A 19,641-nucleotide genomic window follows, 5' to 3' on the forward strand; every position below is an offset into this window, starting at 1 on the left:
GATCATAGGGACTTGGAAGGCCTCGACTTCAAGGGCATTACTCACAGAAATCACTCCTACACCATGTTCCCCTCCCCTGCCCCAAACTCCCCAGTATGCTGTGGGCCTCCTGCGAGCTCTGGGCTGGGTGGAGAAGATCCCTTAAGCTCCTGGTAGAATACCTGGGCAGGTAAGCCTATCCCACCCCACCCCAGTGACCACACCCTGCCAATGCCGCGGTCAGAACTCCTACCAAAGGGATGCTGCAGCATGTCCACACAAGCCCTGTCATTGGGGCGATGGAAAGGTGGAGGGCAAGGTGAGGCATGTGGGGAGGAAGTTGACCAGGTGAGGTGGGTAAGAGACAGCAGTTCATACTCACCCTGAAGTAGGTAATGTTGTTGGGGGCTCTGGTCGGAGCAACTCCTCCCCCATCCTCCGAGGGGAAGGTGTCTGTCCAAACACATCCAAGTTGTCCCCAGGTGCCGCAGGGGCAGGGCCCGGCGGTGGGGAGGGGTAGCCTGTGGCCAGAGTGGTGAAGCCCATGGCGGGCCGGTAGCTGGGGCTCCCACTGCGACTGCTCTGGGAAGGGGAGCCCGTGGATGGCGTGGACTTTCGAGAGAAGCTGACTGCAGCTGGAGGCTGCAAGGTGATCTCCGACATCTCTGCCTGCTGTAGGAGGCCCGGGCGAGGCCGGGCACGGGCGGCGAGCTCTGGAGAGCCAGTGCGGGAGCTGAGGGGACTTTGGGTCAGAGGTGAGAGCCGGGAAGGCTGTAGCACCACTTGATGTAAACTGGGCTCGGTGCGCCGGGCCTGCCGGGGGCTGGGCCGAGGCCGGGGCTCATACCACCGGGTGTCCAGGCCAAATGTGCTGGGGCTGCCGTGCCCCCCGGGCTCAGCTGGCTCGGGGTAAGGCAACACGGGTATGCCCATACCTTGGCTGGTATGTCTTAGCTGCCCTTGGCTCACCAGAGGTTGCATAGGTCTGTCCTGCCACTTGGCGGCGGGCGGCACTGGGACAGGGCCCCTGCCTGGTGACTTGCCTGCCCAACCCTTTGGTGCCTCCAGAGACAGGATGCCTGGGTAGGCTGCGGGCACCTGAAGGGAGGAGGGGGGCAGTCCTCGGGGCAGGCAGGCCTTGGGCTGCAGACTCTCGGCCACATCACAGGGGTGCAGCTGGTGGGGGAACATCATGGCTGGGGTATCCAGCCCCCCAAAGGGGAATTCTGGCCTGCCCCAGGGCTCAGGGGAGCGCCCTCCCGTAGGGGTTTGAGTCAAGGGCAGCGTGCTGTTAGAAGCATTCTCTCCATTTTCCTCAGGGATGGTTGGGTGACTAAATGGCCCCTCTGTGTGCAGGGGTGGGGACGACATGACTGAGCTCAGGGGGCTGCCCACTTCTGGCATGTAGAAGGGTGGCGGTTCCACCTCCCCAGGGCTGCTGCTGCTCAGATACCCATAATACTGGCCATGGTGGAAGGGCCGGGGGGCAGGGGGCCTGGTTTGGCCGGTGGCCTGGAGTCGACCTCCCAGGCCACTGGGGCCCTCCAGCCCACGGGGCTGGAACCGAGGGCTATATGCTGGTGGTGGCAGGTAGGACTCCTGGCTGGAAGACAAGGGAGTCAGCTGGGACTTCAGGGCAGCCACAGATGTGGGCACCAGCGGGTCCTCATTCTCCTCGTCAGACTGACGGAACTCAGGGTACATGTCTGTCTCTTCTGCAAAGGGGAAGCCCTCAATGCGTCTGCTTTTCATGGAAGGCTCTATCTCAGAGGGATCCATTACAAAGCGGCCATCAGGGCCTCTGCTGATCAACTCGATGGGGGTCGTGGCCTCAGCCTCTGCCTCAGCCTTGGCCACACTGTACTTCTTGCTGCTGATGGCCCTCTTGGTCTTTTTGTATAAGGACAGCTCCTTCTCCCGTGTGGGACTCAGCATCCTCTTGGCTGCGGGCTGGCCCTGGTCATCGGAGGACTCAGATGGAGCACGAAGTGTGCGGATGCTCTCCGGACTCACCTTGCCCGAGGACAAGCTGCAGGGAGAGTAAGAGCAGGGTTAGGGTGCTTACACCAGCCTGCAGCTTCTTTTCATTCTCTTAACAAAACACACTACCACCCAGGAGGGCAACACCGAAGAAACAGAGCAAAGATGGGCTGAATAATTTGGTGAGAAATACTCTGGCCAATTCTCAATTGTCTAGACATGTATTGTCCGTTTTTGGAATGCACACCCACATTGCTACTTTTATTCTGGCCTACCCCTATATTTGGCACACTCTGTCTAAGCACACCTCCAACTGCATTCCCAGGTTGTTCAAGAAATTCAACCTCATTTTAATACCAACTTAAGTATAACACATCATTTAGGCTAATCTGTTAGGGGATAAAAAATTATAGAAGTACATCACAAGGCTAAAGAGAAATAAATAACCTATTGATTTGGATTATCTACACTACCACTCCCTTCATCTCTATGGACAACTTAAAAGTAACATGCAGATCAGTCAACAGCTAAGAAACACAGAAATGGGGCAAAGCAAGGCAAACTGTCCACCTACATCTAGGCTTCCCATCCTCCCCACATACCAACAACAGCCGAGACACTTACGGAGACTCAAGACTCTTCCTGCAGTGAGTGATGGAGAGCGGAGGGTCTAGAGGGGCAAATGAATGGAGAAAGCCCTCTGAGTCCTGAATTCACAAAAACACAGCATCCCACACCCTGGTATCAATGCAGATCCACACAAGGGAAGGCACTGTGTTTGTACTGCATCTTCAAGTTCAGCTCAGAGGCCTATGCCCACCACCAGACCCTGCCTTCCCTTCAGTCTTCCCTGTAACCTGCTTCCCTCCTCTCTTTCAAATCAAGTCCCACACTGGCAGCTCTATTAGCAGATACCAGTTTCCCAAATTCCAAGGAAGAGGAGAGACTGGGTTGAAGGAGGATGCTACAAATGGTCCATCCTTACTGATGGGGAGCATTTGAAACAGGGCCACATAGAGAAGGGGAGGAGACAGACACCTACCTTTTTTTCGCTTGAGCTTGCGCTTGCGCTGCTTGTTGACAAAGCAAGCAGCCAGAGTGCTGAACAAGATGGCAGCTGCCAAGAAGCAAATGGTAGCAACAATTCCAGCCAATACAGGCCTGGCCAGCCCATCATCAGTCAGGTCCGGCTGTGGGAAGATGTCTGCAAGGGAGACCAGGGAGCACTATAGGTCCCATCCCTCTCTACAACCTCCTCTCACCCAGACACTCGATCTCCAAGTTTCTTCCCCTATTGCTGTATAATAGGCAATGTTGGGGCTCAGCCTCGAAGCTCAACTCCAACACTAAGGAGGTGTGGTTATGTGAAGAGGAAAAGAAACAGCATCCATTTCAATGATCATCTATATTTGTCTAGTGCTTTACTTGGTGCAAAACATTTCTGTGCATGTTATTAGATCTTCTCACATTAACCCCATGAGCAAGACAGAGCACACAAACTGCTTTCACTCCCTAAATGTAAACACTGTGATTCACTTTGAGTGACCAGCTCATGTTACATCAGTATCCTAATCACAGCCCAGTTGTTTTGACCTCCAGTCCAGGAATTTCTGCTTTTTCCCATGCCATGTCTGCCAAATGAGAGCCCAGGGGTGAAAGCACTTTGACAGTAAAATTCTAGAGCAGGAGAGGGCTTGTTGCAATAGTATTCAGACCCATCTATTTTCAACTCAATACAGACAGGCATGCAGCTTCCTATAGCAAGGATTAGCATGCCCAGGTCACCTAAGTTACAGAAGACGCTAGAGCTGGCAGGGAAGGTAAAGATGGGTTCAGTTCTCTCATTTTATACATAAAGATCTAAGCCTTACTATGGACTCAAATTCCCAGAGCTAGTTAGTACCAGAGCCATGACTGGACCCCAATCTATTATATTTGACCCAAAAGACAACTGTATCAATAAGTGCCACTCTTCAGGTTCATCAAAGGGAAATTCGATATATAGTGATATATTTGGCCACAAGTCCTTGCTATGTCAATAATAATAATGGATAAAAATAATCCAAATTATGCTGATGGGCTGAGTGGAAATTGAATGCCACAACCTTTGCAAATGGGGGATTTAAACACAGGGAATGCTGAGATTGCTACATCCTCATTGCCTGTGTGGAATCATCTGACTAGGCATGTTTCCTTTCGGAGGCCAAGCAGAAAGCTACCAAATACAGAAGAGTTTACAGAAATGAGCCCACAAAACGCTCAAGCCTTCAACTTTGGCTTTGGCTGTTAGCTTCCTTGTTCCTGCATCTCTCTGAGTCTTCCCTGGAGAGAAGCCAAGACAGAAGTAAGTAAAGTTCTACTGCCTATAGCAGGTAACTCTATTTTACAACAAAACCCTAGGGTGCCTAATATATATGACAGAAATCACACTCCAATTCTTCCCCTCCCCCAAGTTCCCTTGAAGCTCCAGTTCTGCCCTTCCTCAATCTGGCCTCATCAGTGCTTCTGTAACTTCAGGAGGCTCAGTGAGTGAGCTTTTGGCCAAGATCCTTGTCCCTGGTCCCAGAGGCCTCTGTGCATGCAGAGCCCAAGGAATTGGGCCATGGTTTGCTTGCTATGCAAGAGCCTCTTCCATACCAAGGATACTGCTTCCCTGGGGGAGGGGACTTTGCTCTGTTTCAGGAACTTGAGCTGGAGAGAAGACGTGTAGAAATTGGACTGGTGCCAAGAGAAAGAGAGATAAATGGAGAAAATGCTAGGGAGTTGGCTTTATTTAGCCTGAAAAAAATCTAGGGAGAGGAAGGAAGGCAAGAAAACAACACCAAACAACAATTTTCCAAATAAAACCCATATAATTATAAAGAAGCCTATAATAGGCATCCAATAAACACTTGTTGACCCTCTGCTTCTTCCCTCCAATGCATGTCCCACCCCCAGAACACAGTACAGCACTAGAGAAAACAGAAAATGTATAGCAAAACAATATTTAAATCAAGTTCTTTGTGACAACTATAATGAGATTTGTTGAATTTCCTTCTATGGTTATCCCAAAGAACTGTCAGAAAACCAGCTTTTTAATAGGATAAAATGCCATGCATCATGGAAGCATGGATCTGAAGGGTTTCAGAAATGCTTTGACTATGCAGTTTCAACTAAATATCTTAGTTTCCAGCCCAATCTGTCCTGTTTCACAAAAGGACTTTCATGCAGTTCTGGGGTTTTATGTCCCTATTACTATAGCAGTACCTCCACCCCCAAAGTACCTGTGCTGGAGACTCCGGCGATGTTGCTGGGCTCACTGATCAGATCCTGCATGACAGCCAGAACCCGGAACTCATACCAGGTGTCCTACAGCACCAGGAACAACACCTAGTCAGTGGAGGAACCTGAGACACTACTTCTTCCATCACTATAGATCCTGAAAATGACTTCCACAGAAAGAGCACCTGAGTACTGGGGTCCCTGGTGAGTATTTAATGGTGATTGCTAGCATTGGCCAGTTGCTATGGTATAAATATTCCCACCATGGCTGATATAAAGCTACAGACGTGAGGTCACTGAAAGACTTGCACAGATATATGTGCAATGGGCTCTCAAAAGTCACTGTGAGCCCATCTCAGCATACCACTAAATGAGAGTCCAGGGGAAAAAGACAGAATGATAACATGAGATTGGATCTGAGCTGCTTCCTCTCCCAATAGAGACACATGCATGATTAAGGAGAGATTGCTTGAAAAAAAAAAAAAAAAAAAGTATTTTCCTCCAGTGGCTCTAAATTGTTAAAAGACACATTCTTTGTTGGGCTAACCTAGGGGACAATCCTTCTGGGACCTCCTCTGCCCATCCCTCAGCAAAAGCTAAGGACAGTGTTTTGAACACATACATTGGCCTCTCACCCTGCCCTAACTGGTGTTTGTCCTTAAGAAAAGCCATCTATGCAGCACAAGTACCCCGTGCCACCAAGCAGGCCCTGAACCTGAGGGACCTCAGCAGCCATGACCCAAGGAATCCAAACCTTAATAGCAGACCTAGGAGAATCCAGGAATGTTATAGGGAGGAACAGTGTAGGGCTTAGCCTCAGGCCCCTGATCTGAGTTACTCCAAGTTTCTGGTGGCTCTAGAAAGAGTTGTAACACTTCCAGAATCTGGGAAGAAGAGGCAAGGAAAAGCAAGGCCCCCACCTGTGATAGATCCTTGGCAAAGAAATCTCCATCAGTGCCTGGAATGGCATCATCTAGCATCTCCCAGCGCTCCCCGACTCGGAATTCCATGATATAGCGATCAATAGGGAAGCTGTGATTGGCAGGTGGGAGCCAGGACAGGAGCACACCCTGCTGGGTCCGATTGGCTGTGAGGCACCTTGGTGGGGTAACCAGCACCAGGGGTTCTGGAGTTGTAATAGGGAATGCTGCAGCAGAGGGAAAAGGAAGATGGCATCAGGAACACTGAGGTGGCCATGTCCTCCCCCACCCATGTTGGGAGAAAGAGTCGACCAGGAACCAACCAATGCACCATTTTAGAGGGGAAGAGGATGTCACCTAGAGTGGCCCTCCTGGTCCAAGGGAAAGGAAGTCAGGGACAGTGGCTACCATCAGAGTAGGTCTAAAGAACATACATGAAGGAATCAGATATGTACTTAAAAGGGAAAAAATGGGAACTATAGGGAAGAAGGAAGAATTAAGTGTAATTTAAATACAATCATACATCGCACAACATTTTGGTCAGTAAGGACCCATATATGGTACTGGTCCCATAAGACTATAATGGAGCTAAAAAATTCCCATTGGTGAATAACATAGTAGCCAATGTAACATCATAGAATAATGCTTTATTCAAATGTGTGGTGATGCTGTGCAAACAAACCTTTTGTGCCGCCAGTCATGTAAAACTGTGGCACATACAATTGTGTACAGTACAGAATACTTAAAAATAAGCAACAATGTCACTTGGTTTACGTATTTACTATACTATACTTTTTATCATCGCAGTATACTCCTATTTATTTAAAAGAAAACATTTCCCATAAAACATGACCTGTTCCAACAGCATCAGCTTCATACATCTCATGTTTACAGTGTCTCTTGATCACATCACTTTCTCTTGGGCTGTACCATTCAGGTTTGCTTAAGTACACTCTATAGTGTTCACACAAGGATAGTATTGCTTAATAGCACATTTCACAGGGATCCTCAGATTGCACCCCTGCTAATAAGTGACATATGACTGTATCTTTTGTTCCCTTCCTAGAAACTAGGAAAATCTTCCTGTGGCACACTGTTTACTCTCTCAATTCCATTCTTAGCCCAGGGACACAAAATGAGGCCCAGCAGAGGTACTTTAGATCTGGAGGTGAGCATCCTACCCCTGCTGCTCATCCTTGTGGAAGTACAGGAAAGGATTATGACAATGGGGCCTGAGTTGTGCCCCTGACTCTACCTACCAAGAGCAAAACAAAAAAGAGGAGGGCAAACACATCAGTAGGAAAAAGATTCCCAGTCTCCCCTGTAAACCCACAGGACATGTAAACATGTGGCCTAATGAGGAAGGGCAAAATAGAAGAGCTCTTCTTTCTATCTGAGGATGCAATAGGAATTTGGCTAAATATATTATGACATTGGACCAGACAAATCCAACAGAAGAACATGACAAGTCATCAAAGGGAACCACTATAGAGAGTACTTAGTAAGGTGCTAAGCCCTAAACAATAGCTCTAGACCATGGTCATTATCATCTTTATCCCAGCTCTGTGAGAAAATAGCCCCAGACGTACCAGTCCCGGACCCTCACCTAAAGTGTTCACAGTGACCACCTCACTGAAGGCGCTGGTTCCCAGCTTGTTCTGGGCCAGGACACTGAACTGGTATGCAGTCTCAGGCTCCAGGGTGTCCACCAGCAACCAGTTAGGGCCCGGTGGCACTGACAAGGACAGCCAGTCATGGGGCCCAAACTGTGCCCGCTTCATCCTGGCCGAAAAAAGAAAGAATGGGGGACAAGGGGTGGGGTGGGTCACACTGGAGAGAAGAGCATGCATGCAAGGTCCTCAAGGATAAGGCAGTGAGAGGACAAGCATTCCCAGGTTCCAGGACAGGAAGAGGGGATGGCCAAGGTAGGGTGACCTGTCTGGCTCTGGCTGTGCCAACCCTCATGATGCAGGGTCACCTACTACCACTGGTACCTCTACTACATAAAGGCAGTCTCCCATATAAATCATGCTAAAGACACTGATAAGATTACGAGCTGCACTGTGGGACAATCCCATCTTGCACACCCCTAAGAGTAGGCTCTGTCTTGGGAGTACTGGGAAGTAAACATAAGCATCTGTGTAATAGCAGGACTAGGGAAGGAACCCAGGTGACCATGGCTGCCCACCTCCCAGGGAGAGCTCAAAGTGAGACCCAGAATAACCCAGGAAGCTCATTCAGTCCAATCAGATTTGGGTCATCTGAGGATGTCCAAAGAATATGGCAAAAATGACCAGAGGTTTTCTCATGGTGGGACCAGGATCCCTAAGGCCCTAAGGGTTAGAAATCATAATCTAGGAGGTCACACTGTGTGTGTGTATAGGGATGAGTGTTTTCTATTGTTCTAAAGGGCCCCCAAACTTCCAACAGGCAATGAAGCCATCTACTGCAGGTGCAGTACCACCACATTACCACAGAGAGGAGACATTGTCCTGTGGGATTGGCCCACTTTGGCAGACCTGCACTGTAACTTATCTGATGCCCACAGGCTTCCCCTCTAGGTTTAAAGGCCGCTACCATGTATGCCCAGGAGGGTGAGCTGAGGCAGCAGAAAGCATAGCAAAAAGAAGTAGCGTCAAACATCTGAGTCAGTACAGGGAGAGTTGGAGGCAGTCAGAAAAGAAAAGAGGGAAAGAAACCTCCCCAACCTTGGCACCCACCTTTTCCCCACCTAGGGCACCAAAGCAAGTGAGCAGAGTATGATAAAGCAATGCAGATGAGCAGCTGTGTGGAACAGCACCACAAGCAGCAAGGAAGCCCCCAGATGTGTGCCCAACCCTTCCACTCGGGCACCCCCAAAGATGGCTTTGCCATGCCAAACACCCCTTCCCCTAGCCAGCATCTTGTAGCAGCCCCTGGGTGGTATGAGGAGTTCCCTCCCTTTGCCCTAGCATGGAAGGAAAAGAGATAATGAGTTTGAATGATGTTCTGGTTGCAGCTTCCCCGCCTCCAGGAACACATCACCTATCCAAAATTCAAGATACCCAGGATATTCAGCCTGAGAACAACCCTAAACCACTATGACAGAAAAAGGAGCAGGCTCCCTTCTTAAGCTCCTGTGCTGTTGAGGAGCATCTCATGGGGCCTCCAAGAGTCCCCCTGAATTCTGCTCTGACATCTAATTTTTCCCCCTCCCCACACACTCAGACTGAGCCTGGCTAGAAACATAGGCCCAGGTGGGAGAGGAGAAAAGGAGGAAGGGGGGAGGTCTGACCTCCCTACACAAGGACGTGAACAGTGACACAGGCGGAAGTTCTTAGCTCAGGACAAGAGTGTGGAGAGACAGAACTCTACAGTGATGGGAGGGAATTCCACTGGACTTCTCTTCCACCATTCCTGTACCTCCTGTGCTTACTCTGGTTCACACATTTTTTAAATCTTTACTTATCCTAAAGTTTAGACAAAAATCTCACATCACTGCATCTGGCTGAATTAATAATGAGACATGAAAACAAATAGATATAGGATTCTGCAAAGTGCAGCTGCTGGAGACAGGGTCAGTAACGTGAACAGAAGCTCTCCATACTGGCTTCTAGAACCACTGGGCATGGGAAAGAATAAAAAGTATACCCTTCATTTCAGGTCAAGCTATTTCATAAAGTTCTTAACAATTAGGAATCTCTTCCAGATTCCAGAGGAACCTCAAAAAAAAAAAAAAAAAAAGAACAAGAGATACACCAGGTATGGTGGCATATGCCTATAATCTCAGCAACTCTGGAGGCTGAAGCAGAAGCATCACAATTTCAAGGCCAGCCTCAGCAACTTAGCGAGGCCCTAAGCAACTTGAAAGACTCTATCTCAAAATAAAAAGTAAAAAGTCTGGGGATGTGGCATAGTGGTTAAGCACACCTGTCTTCAATCCCCAGTCCAAAAAAAAAAAAGAAAGAAAGAAAGGGAGGACACAACAGGTGTGGGGGATTTATCTCAAGCTGGGAAAGAGCTACGGAGGGTCACAGACAATTTACGCAAAGGCTCAAACAGACTTCCCTAATCTTCAGGGTGGGAACTCAGGAGTGCTGAATCCCTTATGAATCCCCAGAGCCCATAAGAACCTAGTCACTGTCTGACCCACTTTGCTGTCTACAGGGCTAGCAGGCTCAGACCCAAAATCTCCTTGGACCCTCTACCCACCCCAGGACTGCCTGTGTTGGACAGGAAAGGGAGAAGCAGAGAGCAAAGCATGCGGGGCTGACTCACAGAGGTCCGTACCAAACTGAGAATGTCTGCTCGTAGCCTCCATCATAGCCTGGTTCCCAGGACACGTTGGCAGTTGTCATGGAGACCTGGACCCGGACACTGCCCGGGGCATGGGGGCTGGTGCCTGGAGACCAAGGGAGACCTCTCAGACTGAAAGGAGATGAACCCATTTGCTGGGCACCCATAATCTTGCTGCAGGGAACTCAAGAGAGACCAAAGTATAGAGTACCAACATGCAATACCTCAAATGGTTGAAGACAAGTGGAATCTCTGAGGTGCTGCCACCCACCCCCCCGACCCTACCAATATCAGATAGAGAAGCCTATCTCACCATGCAGTCTAGTCTCACTAGCAAGAGGCCACCTGAACTTTAAGAGTATAGAACTAAGGGTAATCTGAACCTTCTTCAACCCAGGCCAAACTCCTGTGCTCCTCTGAGGTCCTGAGCAAACAAAAAGTGTCACTTCCTATAAAGAGTCACCTTACATCCAAACACTGGTGTGAGACAACCCAACATGGCAGGTAACACAGCAACTCAGGTCTGAATCCTGGTCCCACCTGTTATATGACACTGGTCAATGTGCTAAGTCCACACCAGTCTCATTCTAATGTAACCTGGGGATTCATCAGCTCCCACCTCCCAGGTTGTAAATGACTAGGTATGCAGACCAGTTGGTTCAGAGCGCAACACTGAAGGTGAATGCTCAGAGACAGTTAGCCATAGTTATGATTATGGCTCAGAACCCAGTGGAACAGACAGGCTACAAGGAGACAGGCTGAGGTTGGGGATGCACACCATAGGCAATCAGACCCAGAAATGCCTGCAAATAGGAATACCAGTCACTTTCTCCTGCACCAGTCTCCTATGCCAGCTGAGCCCTCAGGCCTCAGCTTGTTTCCCTGTCCAACATGCCACATGGCCCAACTGTCCCTCATTTCAGTTCTACCAGCTTTCCCACAGCTCTTTAAATTCCAAGTCTCCAGTGTCCCTGTTGACCACACAGCTGCATTTATTTTATCAGGTGGGTTTCTAGGTACATTTATTTGCCTGTCCTTCCCAAGAACTAGACTCATGTGGACCTTCATTTACAGAGCCTGCAGAGGACAAAGGCTCTGGGGTCAAGGATGGACTGACCTAAGAAGGATAGCTGCAGAGCATGAATAGTAGAATGCCCCTTTGGTGTCCAATGCCCAGACCCAACTCTGCCCTACCACCCACCCTGCCCAGCCCACTGTTCACATACCAATGACAGTGAGGTGGGTGCTGGCAGTGATGCTTGTGACCACATTAGTGGCAACACATTCCCACTCCCCGTGGTCCTCCTTACTCAGAGCACGAAATTGGAGACTCCCGCTGGGCAGGGCACTGTGCTTGCTTCTGCTGGGCTTCCCTACCTTGGCCAAACAAGAGGACAAGGAAAACGTGGGAGCAGAGACCAAGGTTAGGAAAGGAGCAGACAATAGCTCAAGAGTCTGAGGAGGATAAGGATGTTGAAGGACAATCCCCAGGCCCTTGGGAACCACACCCTCCTACTGTTCCTTCTCAGATCACCCACTGATCTACATCCCCCTTAACATCCGGCTTGACATCTGACCCATTAGAGTGGGTCCAGAGCAGATCTGGTCACTGGGTTCTCCCACCTACACCACAGCCCAGGAGATCAAGAGCCCAGGTACCTTTCTCCAAGTGATGACAGGGAAGGGGTCCCCTGCAGCTGCACAGGGGATGAGCAGCTCCCGGCCAGCCTCCTGCCTATACTCCCAACCTGGTAGCACCGTGAAATACGGGGGATCCTGAGGGAAGCAAAGGCATGTGCGTGAAGTTGGGCTTTCAGGTGCCCCCCGCTCAAGAAGCCACATGCAGCCCTAGAGTCTCACCTTCAGGACAAGCCGTGCAGGCGCAGACTGGCCCATGGTCCCCAAGGTATTGTAAGGCACACAGGTGTAAGTGCCAAGAGCCTCTTCTGTGGCCTCCTCAATTCGGATAGAGCCATCCTCCATCAAGGTCCAACCCAGGTTCTGCCAGAGACAGACAAGAGCAGAGAACAGTGGTCAGGGAGCGGATGCTCTGACCCACCACTCCAGACAGAGCACAGGACAGAACAGCAGCTACAGCCTGGGGCAGGCGCCACCTAGGTGCCCTGGGAAAACAGCCAAACCTCTGTGGGACTTTTTTTTTTTTTTTTTAATCTTTTTTTTTTTTTTTTTTTTTTTAGAGATGGAGGAGCTCTGGCAGAGAACCAGAACCCAGAGCTAGCAAAGGGATCAGAAAGGCACTTCTCATTCTGAATGCCAACAAGCATCTCACTCGCACCTTCTCCACCTGCAGGGGGCGGCCGTCCTTGTTCCACTTCACCACGGTGGCTGGTGGCTCTGCATCCACAGGGCAGCGGATATAGCCATGGATTCCCACGGGCACATAAATTACAGGGGGCATGTTGAGGACACGGGCTGGGTCTGCAAAGGGGTAGTGTGGGTGGGAGAGAAGAGCTCTATGAGAAAAGCCAGATGAGAAATCTAGGCAGGAGATGAGCCAGGACACAAAAGGCACTGTGCTTGCAAGGCACACCGTCATATCTATCCAGCAGTCAGCAAGTACTTACCACATGGCTCCTCAGTGCTCAACACAGCATTATGGGCCAGGGCCACAATGGTTAATGGGGGCCAATAAACCTAGCTCTCTGGAAATTCTGGCCCAGGGGGCACACATAGCCAGCCAGGTCAGGCTGCAGACTTTTGTCTGCCACATCTACCATGTTTTTAAGAACTTTAAGCATTTTTAAAGAATGCTTGGTGGCATTTAAAGGCCCCAGTTTTCAGTTCTCCTAAATTCCTCAATTCACAGATATTCTCCATGTCCAATTCCCTCAGCCCCTAAATTCTGAACCTCAAAGCCAACAGTGGCCATGTCTTTCCCCTATAGTTCTTTATCCCAAGGTCTCTCTTGAGCAGCAAGCAGCTGGCTCTCTCTGCGCATCCTGAGCCAACATAGCAACTTCAGTTCTAGGCATGAGGCTATCATGGTGTAATCACAGTGGGTCCTTTTTCTCCTCTCTGTTCCTTCTGCTGGTTGTTCAGCTCCCTCTGCCTCTGTTTTGTCATTGGCCCCTGCAGTTGAAATGCAGAATCAACCCTGGCCACAGCAGATGAAAGGCTCTGAGACAGAAGATAACGGCCCTGGATCCCTGTGATGCAGCTGAGTCACCTCCGTTCAGTTCTCCCCAGTCCCTCCAAGGGTTATGGAGAAGGATCCAGAACTAGGGAGGCTGTGAGGATGAATGAGCTGGTAACTTTTAAGCATTTGAGCTCTTCAGAGAACAGCATTACATAAATACCAGGCCGAGTTATATATTTAGACATAGCTTCCTACTTTTGTATGGTAGAGTCTTTTTTTTTTTTTCCTTCAAGGTTTTCAAAGGGTTTATGAATGGGAAATACTCTGAACGCTGATCTTTAGCAGAAATAAAGATCCTCTCACCCACCTGTAAATCTCAGCCCCCTGGATTCTCTTTGAAGGCAGGAAGGAGGTAAAAAAGGACAAGTGGGAGTGGGTGGTGGTGCCGGCGCTGGGGAGAGATGGGGAAACCAAACACTTCTCCCAGCAGAAAGATGGCCTACATCTTCCAGCATGGAATCTGCATCCTAATTAGGGTCATCATCCTTCTGAAGACCACCCCTTTTCACACCCCTGTCCACCACAGTCATTGCCATCTTCTTGTTCAGGTGGCACACCTGCATACAGCCCAGAGGGATAGGAGACATCTATGAGATGGAGTCTGCTCCTTCCTTCAGGATCTTCAGCTTCTGGACAACTTGGACATATCCCAAGTCACTTAGGAGCAATTTCTTCACCTACTAGTCAGGTTTTCACCCAATGTTCTGGGTGTCACAGCACTTTAAAGCTTGGAACTTATACTATACCATGCTACAAGTCCTTTCAAGTTGCTGTCAGTAAAACTGGAGAACAGAGACCTTTGCCATCCCACGTAGTCATTCCACAGAGATGAGAAGATGATACAAGTCTGAGGTGAGGAGTTCAATGAGGCTCAGTAGGTCCATCTTGGCTCCACTACCTTGGCCACTCAAGGGCAATTGTGTCCCAAACACTCAGCTTGGTGCAGCAGAGTTGGAGGAGTTCTACCTCTTCGGGCCACAACTATTCCTCTACTTCTCTTCAGCTCCTAGGCTGACTAGGGGCCAGCCTGTCTCCAGACTGCTATACTTCTCACTCCTGCCACTCTGTGCCTTGGGTGTATGCGATTCTCCCATACCAGCCCTCCAATGATGAAGTGTCTGTCACCTACAGCAACATTGTGGAGCCTTTGTTGTCTGAGTGATGGGGCTATCCACAAATCAAAAGCAGGATATTAATCCTCATTACTCATCCTTCTTTCTCTGTCTTTCTCACAATGCTCAGCTTGCCAGGGGGTGGGAAAGCAACCAAAGACACTCAAGTATTAAAGATTAGCAAACTGAATTGTTGTGCTCACACAGAGGGCCTCAATCGTTCTGGCACAAGAATGAGGCTCATTCATTTGGGATCTCTACAGCCCTGGAAAGGAGCAAGGAGGCAGACACAGGGAGCCAGGCATGGCAAATGGACCAACCTATTCCAGAAGAGGGTCCTCTTCCCCTCACCCCAGGTTTGGCCATAGTGTGGAAAGACAGAGTGAGGCTGGCAGAAAAACTAACCCTGTACTGGTTCTAAGCTGTGCTCCCTTAAAAACCTGAGAGAAAAATCAACCAACAGTGACTGGTTCAAGGTATAGAATTCAATGCCAGAACAACTATTCTGAAGGGAAATTGTTCAAAGAGAAGTTCAGATTATCCTTGAACCAGACCTATGCTTGGCTGATGCAATGAATTAATGATCACATAGTGATGCCTGACCCATAGAAGATGCCTAGCAAGAGTTAGCCCTGTCCTGGTTTGTTCTTTCCTCCATCCACACTCCCCTGAAAGGTGCTTAGTCTTAGCTATCCTCCAGCCTCCAATCTGGGTAATGTGGCTTGAATCTTTTGGAACACCCACAAATGCTCTCCCTCACCCCTACTCACATTGCACAGTCAGGTAAGCCGAGGCAGAGGGGGAGCGCCCCAGGCTGTTGCTAGGAACGCAGGTGTACTTCCCAGCATCCTCTGGCTTCACCCGGAAGATGATCAGCGTCCCATCAATTAGGATGCGCACCCTCAGCTTCAGGTCGCTGCAAAGCCAGCAAGGAAACAAGGAGGCGAGTGCTATTGGTAGGTGGGAGAAGAGGATCTCATAGCAAACACTCAAGCAAGGGTTGCCTTCACCTCCCCTAGGTGCAGCAAGGAGACCCACTATTCCTGTCACTCTCGAGTCCCTCTCTCATGGTCCTTTCATGCAAAGACTGGCCTGAGTATGTGAGACACAAGACCCAGACTTTCCACTTTCCCCCCTTCTGCAAGTCTCTGGAGCCCACAGGCAGCCTGCAAAGCCCATGTTTAGAGCCCCTTCCCCCTGCTGATCTGGGAAACCCCTGTGAGCTGCTCACTTCTGGAAGTAGACGTTCTCATCCTGCCAGTACCAGGTGTAGGTGAGATTGCCGGGATACGCCTCTGCCCTGCAGGTGAGCAGAGCATCCTGGGAGATGTTGACGGTGATGTTCTCAGGAGGGGAAACAATAAAAGGAGGCCCTAGAGAGAACAGGAAACAAACATCACCTCCTGATGGGGCAGAGCAATGACACCAAGCCTCCCAGGAAGGTCTGAGGTGGTCAGGGAGGAGCACTATGGGCAGTACAGCCTGAATAGTTGTCACAAAGACTTCTAGCCACTACAGGCTCAAGCATCCTCCCTCTACCCCACCCTCATGTTCCCAGACCAGCCATCTATCCACCCCACACACAAACCCTTCCTGCAAAGCTTGAATAGGAGACATGCAGGAGGGAAGAAGTCTGGTTTATAAAAATCTGCAGTAAAGAATAATCTTGTTTCTGGAGGAGACAGAGCCTTGTGACTGCTTAGTTGCCAGAGGTAAAGATGGCAACTCAGCAGAGAAGAGGCTGGGGGCTGAAGGGAGAGTGAAATTCCAGCAGTTCCTGGTACTTGCTGTGGGAAAGAGAGGCAGAGCTGCAGCCAGCTCTTTCCTGAGAGGGGCAGCTTCCAGCCAAGCTATAGAGGGACCTCTGGCCCTGGCTGCTGCTCAACCCTTAGGACAGAAGGAGCAAATACTATTGTAGCCACTCTCTCAGCCAGACACAGCTGCCACCAACTCTCCCTATCCCTCCAGCAGGTGGTAGGTGGAGAGGCAAAAACCTCACCACAGGATTCCACACATTCTGGGCAGTGAGTATCCAACCCTTCTGGGGCACTCCTGGGACCAAGGCTGGACAGAGTGGCATCTCTCGGTGCTGACTGTACAGACCCAGCTCTGCCAAATGCTCTTGGTGTTGTTTAAATGTCTGGGGCTTGGATCAAATCCTTATCTTTATTTATTGATGCCATCACTAATGGATAGATAACCCAAGGGAGGTCTCCTCTTTTGAGGAGGTGCAGGCATGGTAGAGATGCTATCCAGACAGAGGAAAACCAGAAATCTACTTAGCACAGTGCTTCCCTGCTACACTGTGTGATGCTCTTTCCCAGGCAGGCCAGGATGAAAGATGCAACCAGTGAGCTATGTGTGATACAGGAGCCTTTGTCCAGCTTTTGTGGTCTGCCCGTATCTCCACCACCCCCAGCTATGAAACCTATAGCCCAGGAAAATACCACTGTAGCTCAGCAGGGTTGGGCATCCCCTGCAAGAGCTCAGGAGGAAAAGAGGAAATAGTCCATCTACCTTGTACCAGCAGGTGGGTTGTGTGCATAGCCTCCCCCTGGATACTGTATGCTCGACAGGTATAGGCGCCTCTGTCCTCACGACTGACTGATGTCACCGTCAGGCTGCCGTCACTCACCTAGGGGTGGAGAACAAACACAGTTCACACCCACCTCTGGGCCCCACGAATGTAGCCCTCAGGCTGAGAGAAACAGGCAAAGAAGCTGGACTGGAGAAGGTCCCAGGAACACATGCATCAGGGGATCCAGAGAGTAGGTGCCTCCTTATCTATCTGTCTCCCTCCAAGACACCCAGTGCCTGCAGCCAGGCCAGGCTGTGGGCTTTTCTGCCTCCACCTTCTACCTGCACAGTAGTGTCAATAGTCATCTGCCTTGGGTGGGGAGAGAAGGGCAGGGAGGGAGGGTGAAGAAGAGTGACTGCAGCAGTCCCAGCCTACAGCCACGCTCACCTGGTACTTCCCACTAGCACCGAGGAGCGTTCCCTCCTTGAGCCAGGTGACGATGGGCTTGGGGTTCCCAAAAGCTGTGCAGGTCATGGTAATACTGCCACCCTCCTTGGCCTCGATGTACTGGGGGGGTGTTTCTGTAAAGGTGGGAGGGGCTGCAAAGGAGACCACGAAGGTGAGGAATGGAACCAGCCCACCCATACAGAACTCTCATTGCAACTCAGCAGAACAATGAAAGTGGAGATGGGGAAAGTCCTGCCCAGGGATATCATAGGGAAGGGGAGATGTGGGATCCAATCTCAGTCTGGCTTTAAGGATAGCCCCAGTTTCTGAATACCAGCCCTAAAGCAAGCCACTCTGAGCACCTCTAAAGGCACCCAAAGCTCGGGATCCAAATTCTATGATTTATCTACCAAACTTAAATACTTCCCAGTAAAATATTTATTGAGCATCTACTACAGGGAAGCTGCCATAGTCAGCACTAGGTAAATGACATACACAAGAGAGCTCTCTAAGTTCCCAAAATTTTCTACCACCTTTCAGTGTTTCCACTCAGGATTATCGTGATGCATAGGAACTATACTTCCTGCATTCCAGCTCAGCCAGGCCCTCATATTTCTAGGACATTTGCCATCTGAGCCCAATCCAGACCTAAAACAGATCCCAGACCAAGGCTAATTTAAAAATAATCTTAAATTCCCAGATTCTGCAGAGAAAAGTATCTATCTGCCTCCCTATCTGGCTTCCATAGGTAAAGGTGAACAGCTCCCTCTGCAGGTTACTCCCTCCATAACTGTCCTCTGATTATGCCAGATTATCTTTCCCCTGCATTGAAATGTGACTAAAATTCCATCCTGTTTGTATAATCAACTTTTAAGAGACGCAGTCCCATCACCTGAGCTGCTTATAGAAGTCATCCAGTAAATCTTAAACCCTTAGACTATTGGTTCTAGGATGTTCCAAAATGGCAAGATAGGGATGGCCCCAATTTCTGAATACCAGCCCTAAAGCAAGCCACTCTGAGCACCTCTAAAGGCACCCAAAGCCCAGGATCCAAATTCAACTGCTGGCCTGCCACTTGCTATAACCTTGGTTCCTCAACCTCTCTGGGCTTTACCTAAAACCTCCACCCTCTGGAACTGATGTGAGGAATAAATGAGATCATGTTTGTGAAAAGGATCTTATAAAATACAAACGTATTTTTTAAATAGTTATTCTGCTATTACTTCCATACTTATCATTTCCCTGAGAGCTACTGAAGCTACTGAGCTTCCAGGGGCTCCCTCTCATCCACACAGCCCTGAACTTAGAACTCATCACAAGAGTTTAGAATTTGGTCCTGACCAGCCCCAACCTCTTCTCCTAAAACATTCATCCCCTCCTGTGCTTTAGACACATCACTTTCTTAGTCTTCCCCCAATGTGGCAAGAACTTCCAACTTCAGGGTCTTATGTATTTGAGGTCCTCTCTAGAACTCTATACCCATATCTCACTCCTCCTGTTCATACAAGTCTGTTGAATGTTACCTCTGCCTTACCTAATCAGTCCATTTCAGATAGCACTTCTAGAATTCCCTGCTCCCTTGCACTGTTCTATTTCTGTTAAGGAACTTATCAGAACTAACATCCATATATATATATATATATATATATATATATATATGTGTGTGTGTGTGTGTGTGTGTGTGTGTGTGTGTTTTGTTCTTTTTTTGTGGTACTGCAGTTGAATCCAAGGCCTTATACATGGTAAGCAAGCACTCTACAACTGAGCTACATTCCCAAGTTCAAATACATGTATTTGCTTACATGTTTCTTATAAGTCCCAATTTTGGGGAATAGTGGCTCCCTGAAAACAGACACCTTTTCTGCAGTCCCACTGAATGTCTAGCTTTTAACACCATTTCTGGATGAAACAAGGTTCTTAGCAAATATTTGTTGAATGAAAGAATAAGTAAAATGAATGAACAAATGAATGAAGGTTTCTTCCAACATAAAT

At 49.2% G+C, this 19,641-nt stretch overlaps 1 protein-coding gene across 1 annotated transcript in view; it reads right to left on the bottom strand.

Moving 5' to 3' along the window:
• Igsf9b (immunoglobulin superfamily member 9B) overlaps positions 1 to 19,641 on the bottom strand; it is a 47,514-nt gene that overhangs the window by 11,123 nt on the left and 16,750 nt on the right. Inside the window, exons 4-18 of the mRNA XM_027945534.3 lie at positions 17,650 to 17,801; positions 17,202 to 17,319; positions 15,916 to 16,057; positions 15,455 to 15,600; positions 12,712 to 12,854; positions 12,276 to 12,416; positions 12,075 to 12,191; positions 11,642 to 11,792; positions 10,410 to 10,521; positions 7,747 to 7,922; positions 6,141 to 6,367; positions 5,223 to 5,307; positions 3,002 to 3,163; positions 2,584 to 2,629; positions 362 to 2,008 (exon numbers count right to left, since the gene is read on the bottom strand). Coding sequence (XP_027801335.1) covers positions 362 to 2,008; positions 2,584 to 2,629; positions 3,002 to 3,163; positions 5,223 to 5,307; positions 6,141 to 6,367; positions 7,747 to 7,922; positions 10,410 to 10,521; positions 11,642 to 11,792; positions 12,075 to 12,191; positions 12,276 to 12,416; positions 12,712 to 12,854; positions 15,455 to 15,600; positions 15,916 to 16,057; positions 17,202 to 17,319; positions 17,650 to 17,801 — 3,565 coding nt within the window. The remainder of the gene's footprint in view (positions 1 to 361; positions 2,009 to 2,583; positions 2,630 to 3,001; positions 3,164 to 5,222; positions 5,308 to 6,140; positions 6,368 to 7,746; positions 7,923 to 10,409; positions 10,522 to 11,641; positions 11,793 to 12,074; positions 12,192 to 12,275; positions 12,417 to 12,711; positions 12,855 to 15,454; positions 15,601 to 15,915; positions 16,058 to 17,201; positions 17,320 to 17,649; positions 17,802 to 19,641) is intronic.

This window comes from Marmota flaviventris, chromosome 9, assembly GCF_047511675.1.
Source record: "Marmota flaviventris isolate mMarFla1 chromosome 9, mMarFla1.hap1, whole genome shotgun sequence".
NCBI classification, from domain to species: Eukaryota; Metazoa; Chordata; class Mammalia; order Rodentia; family Sciuridae; genus Marmota; species Marmota flaviventris.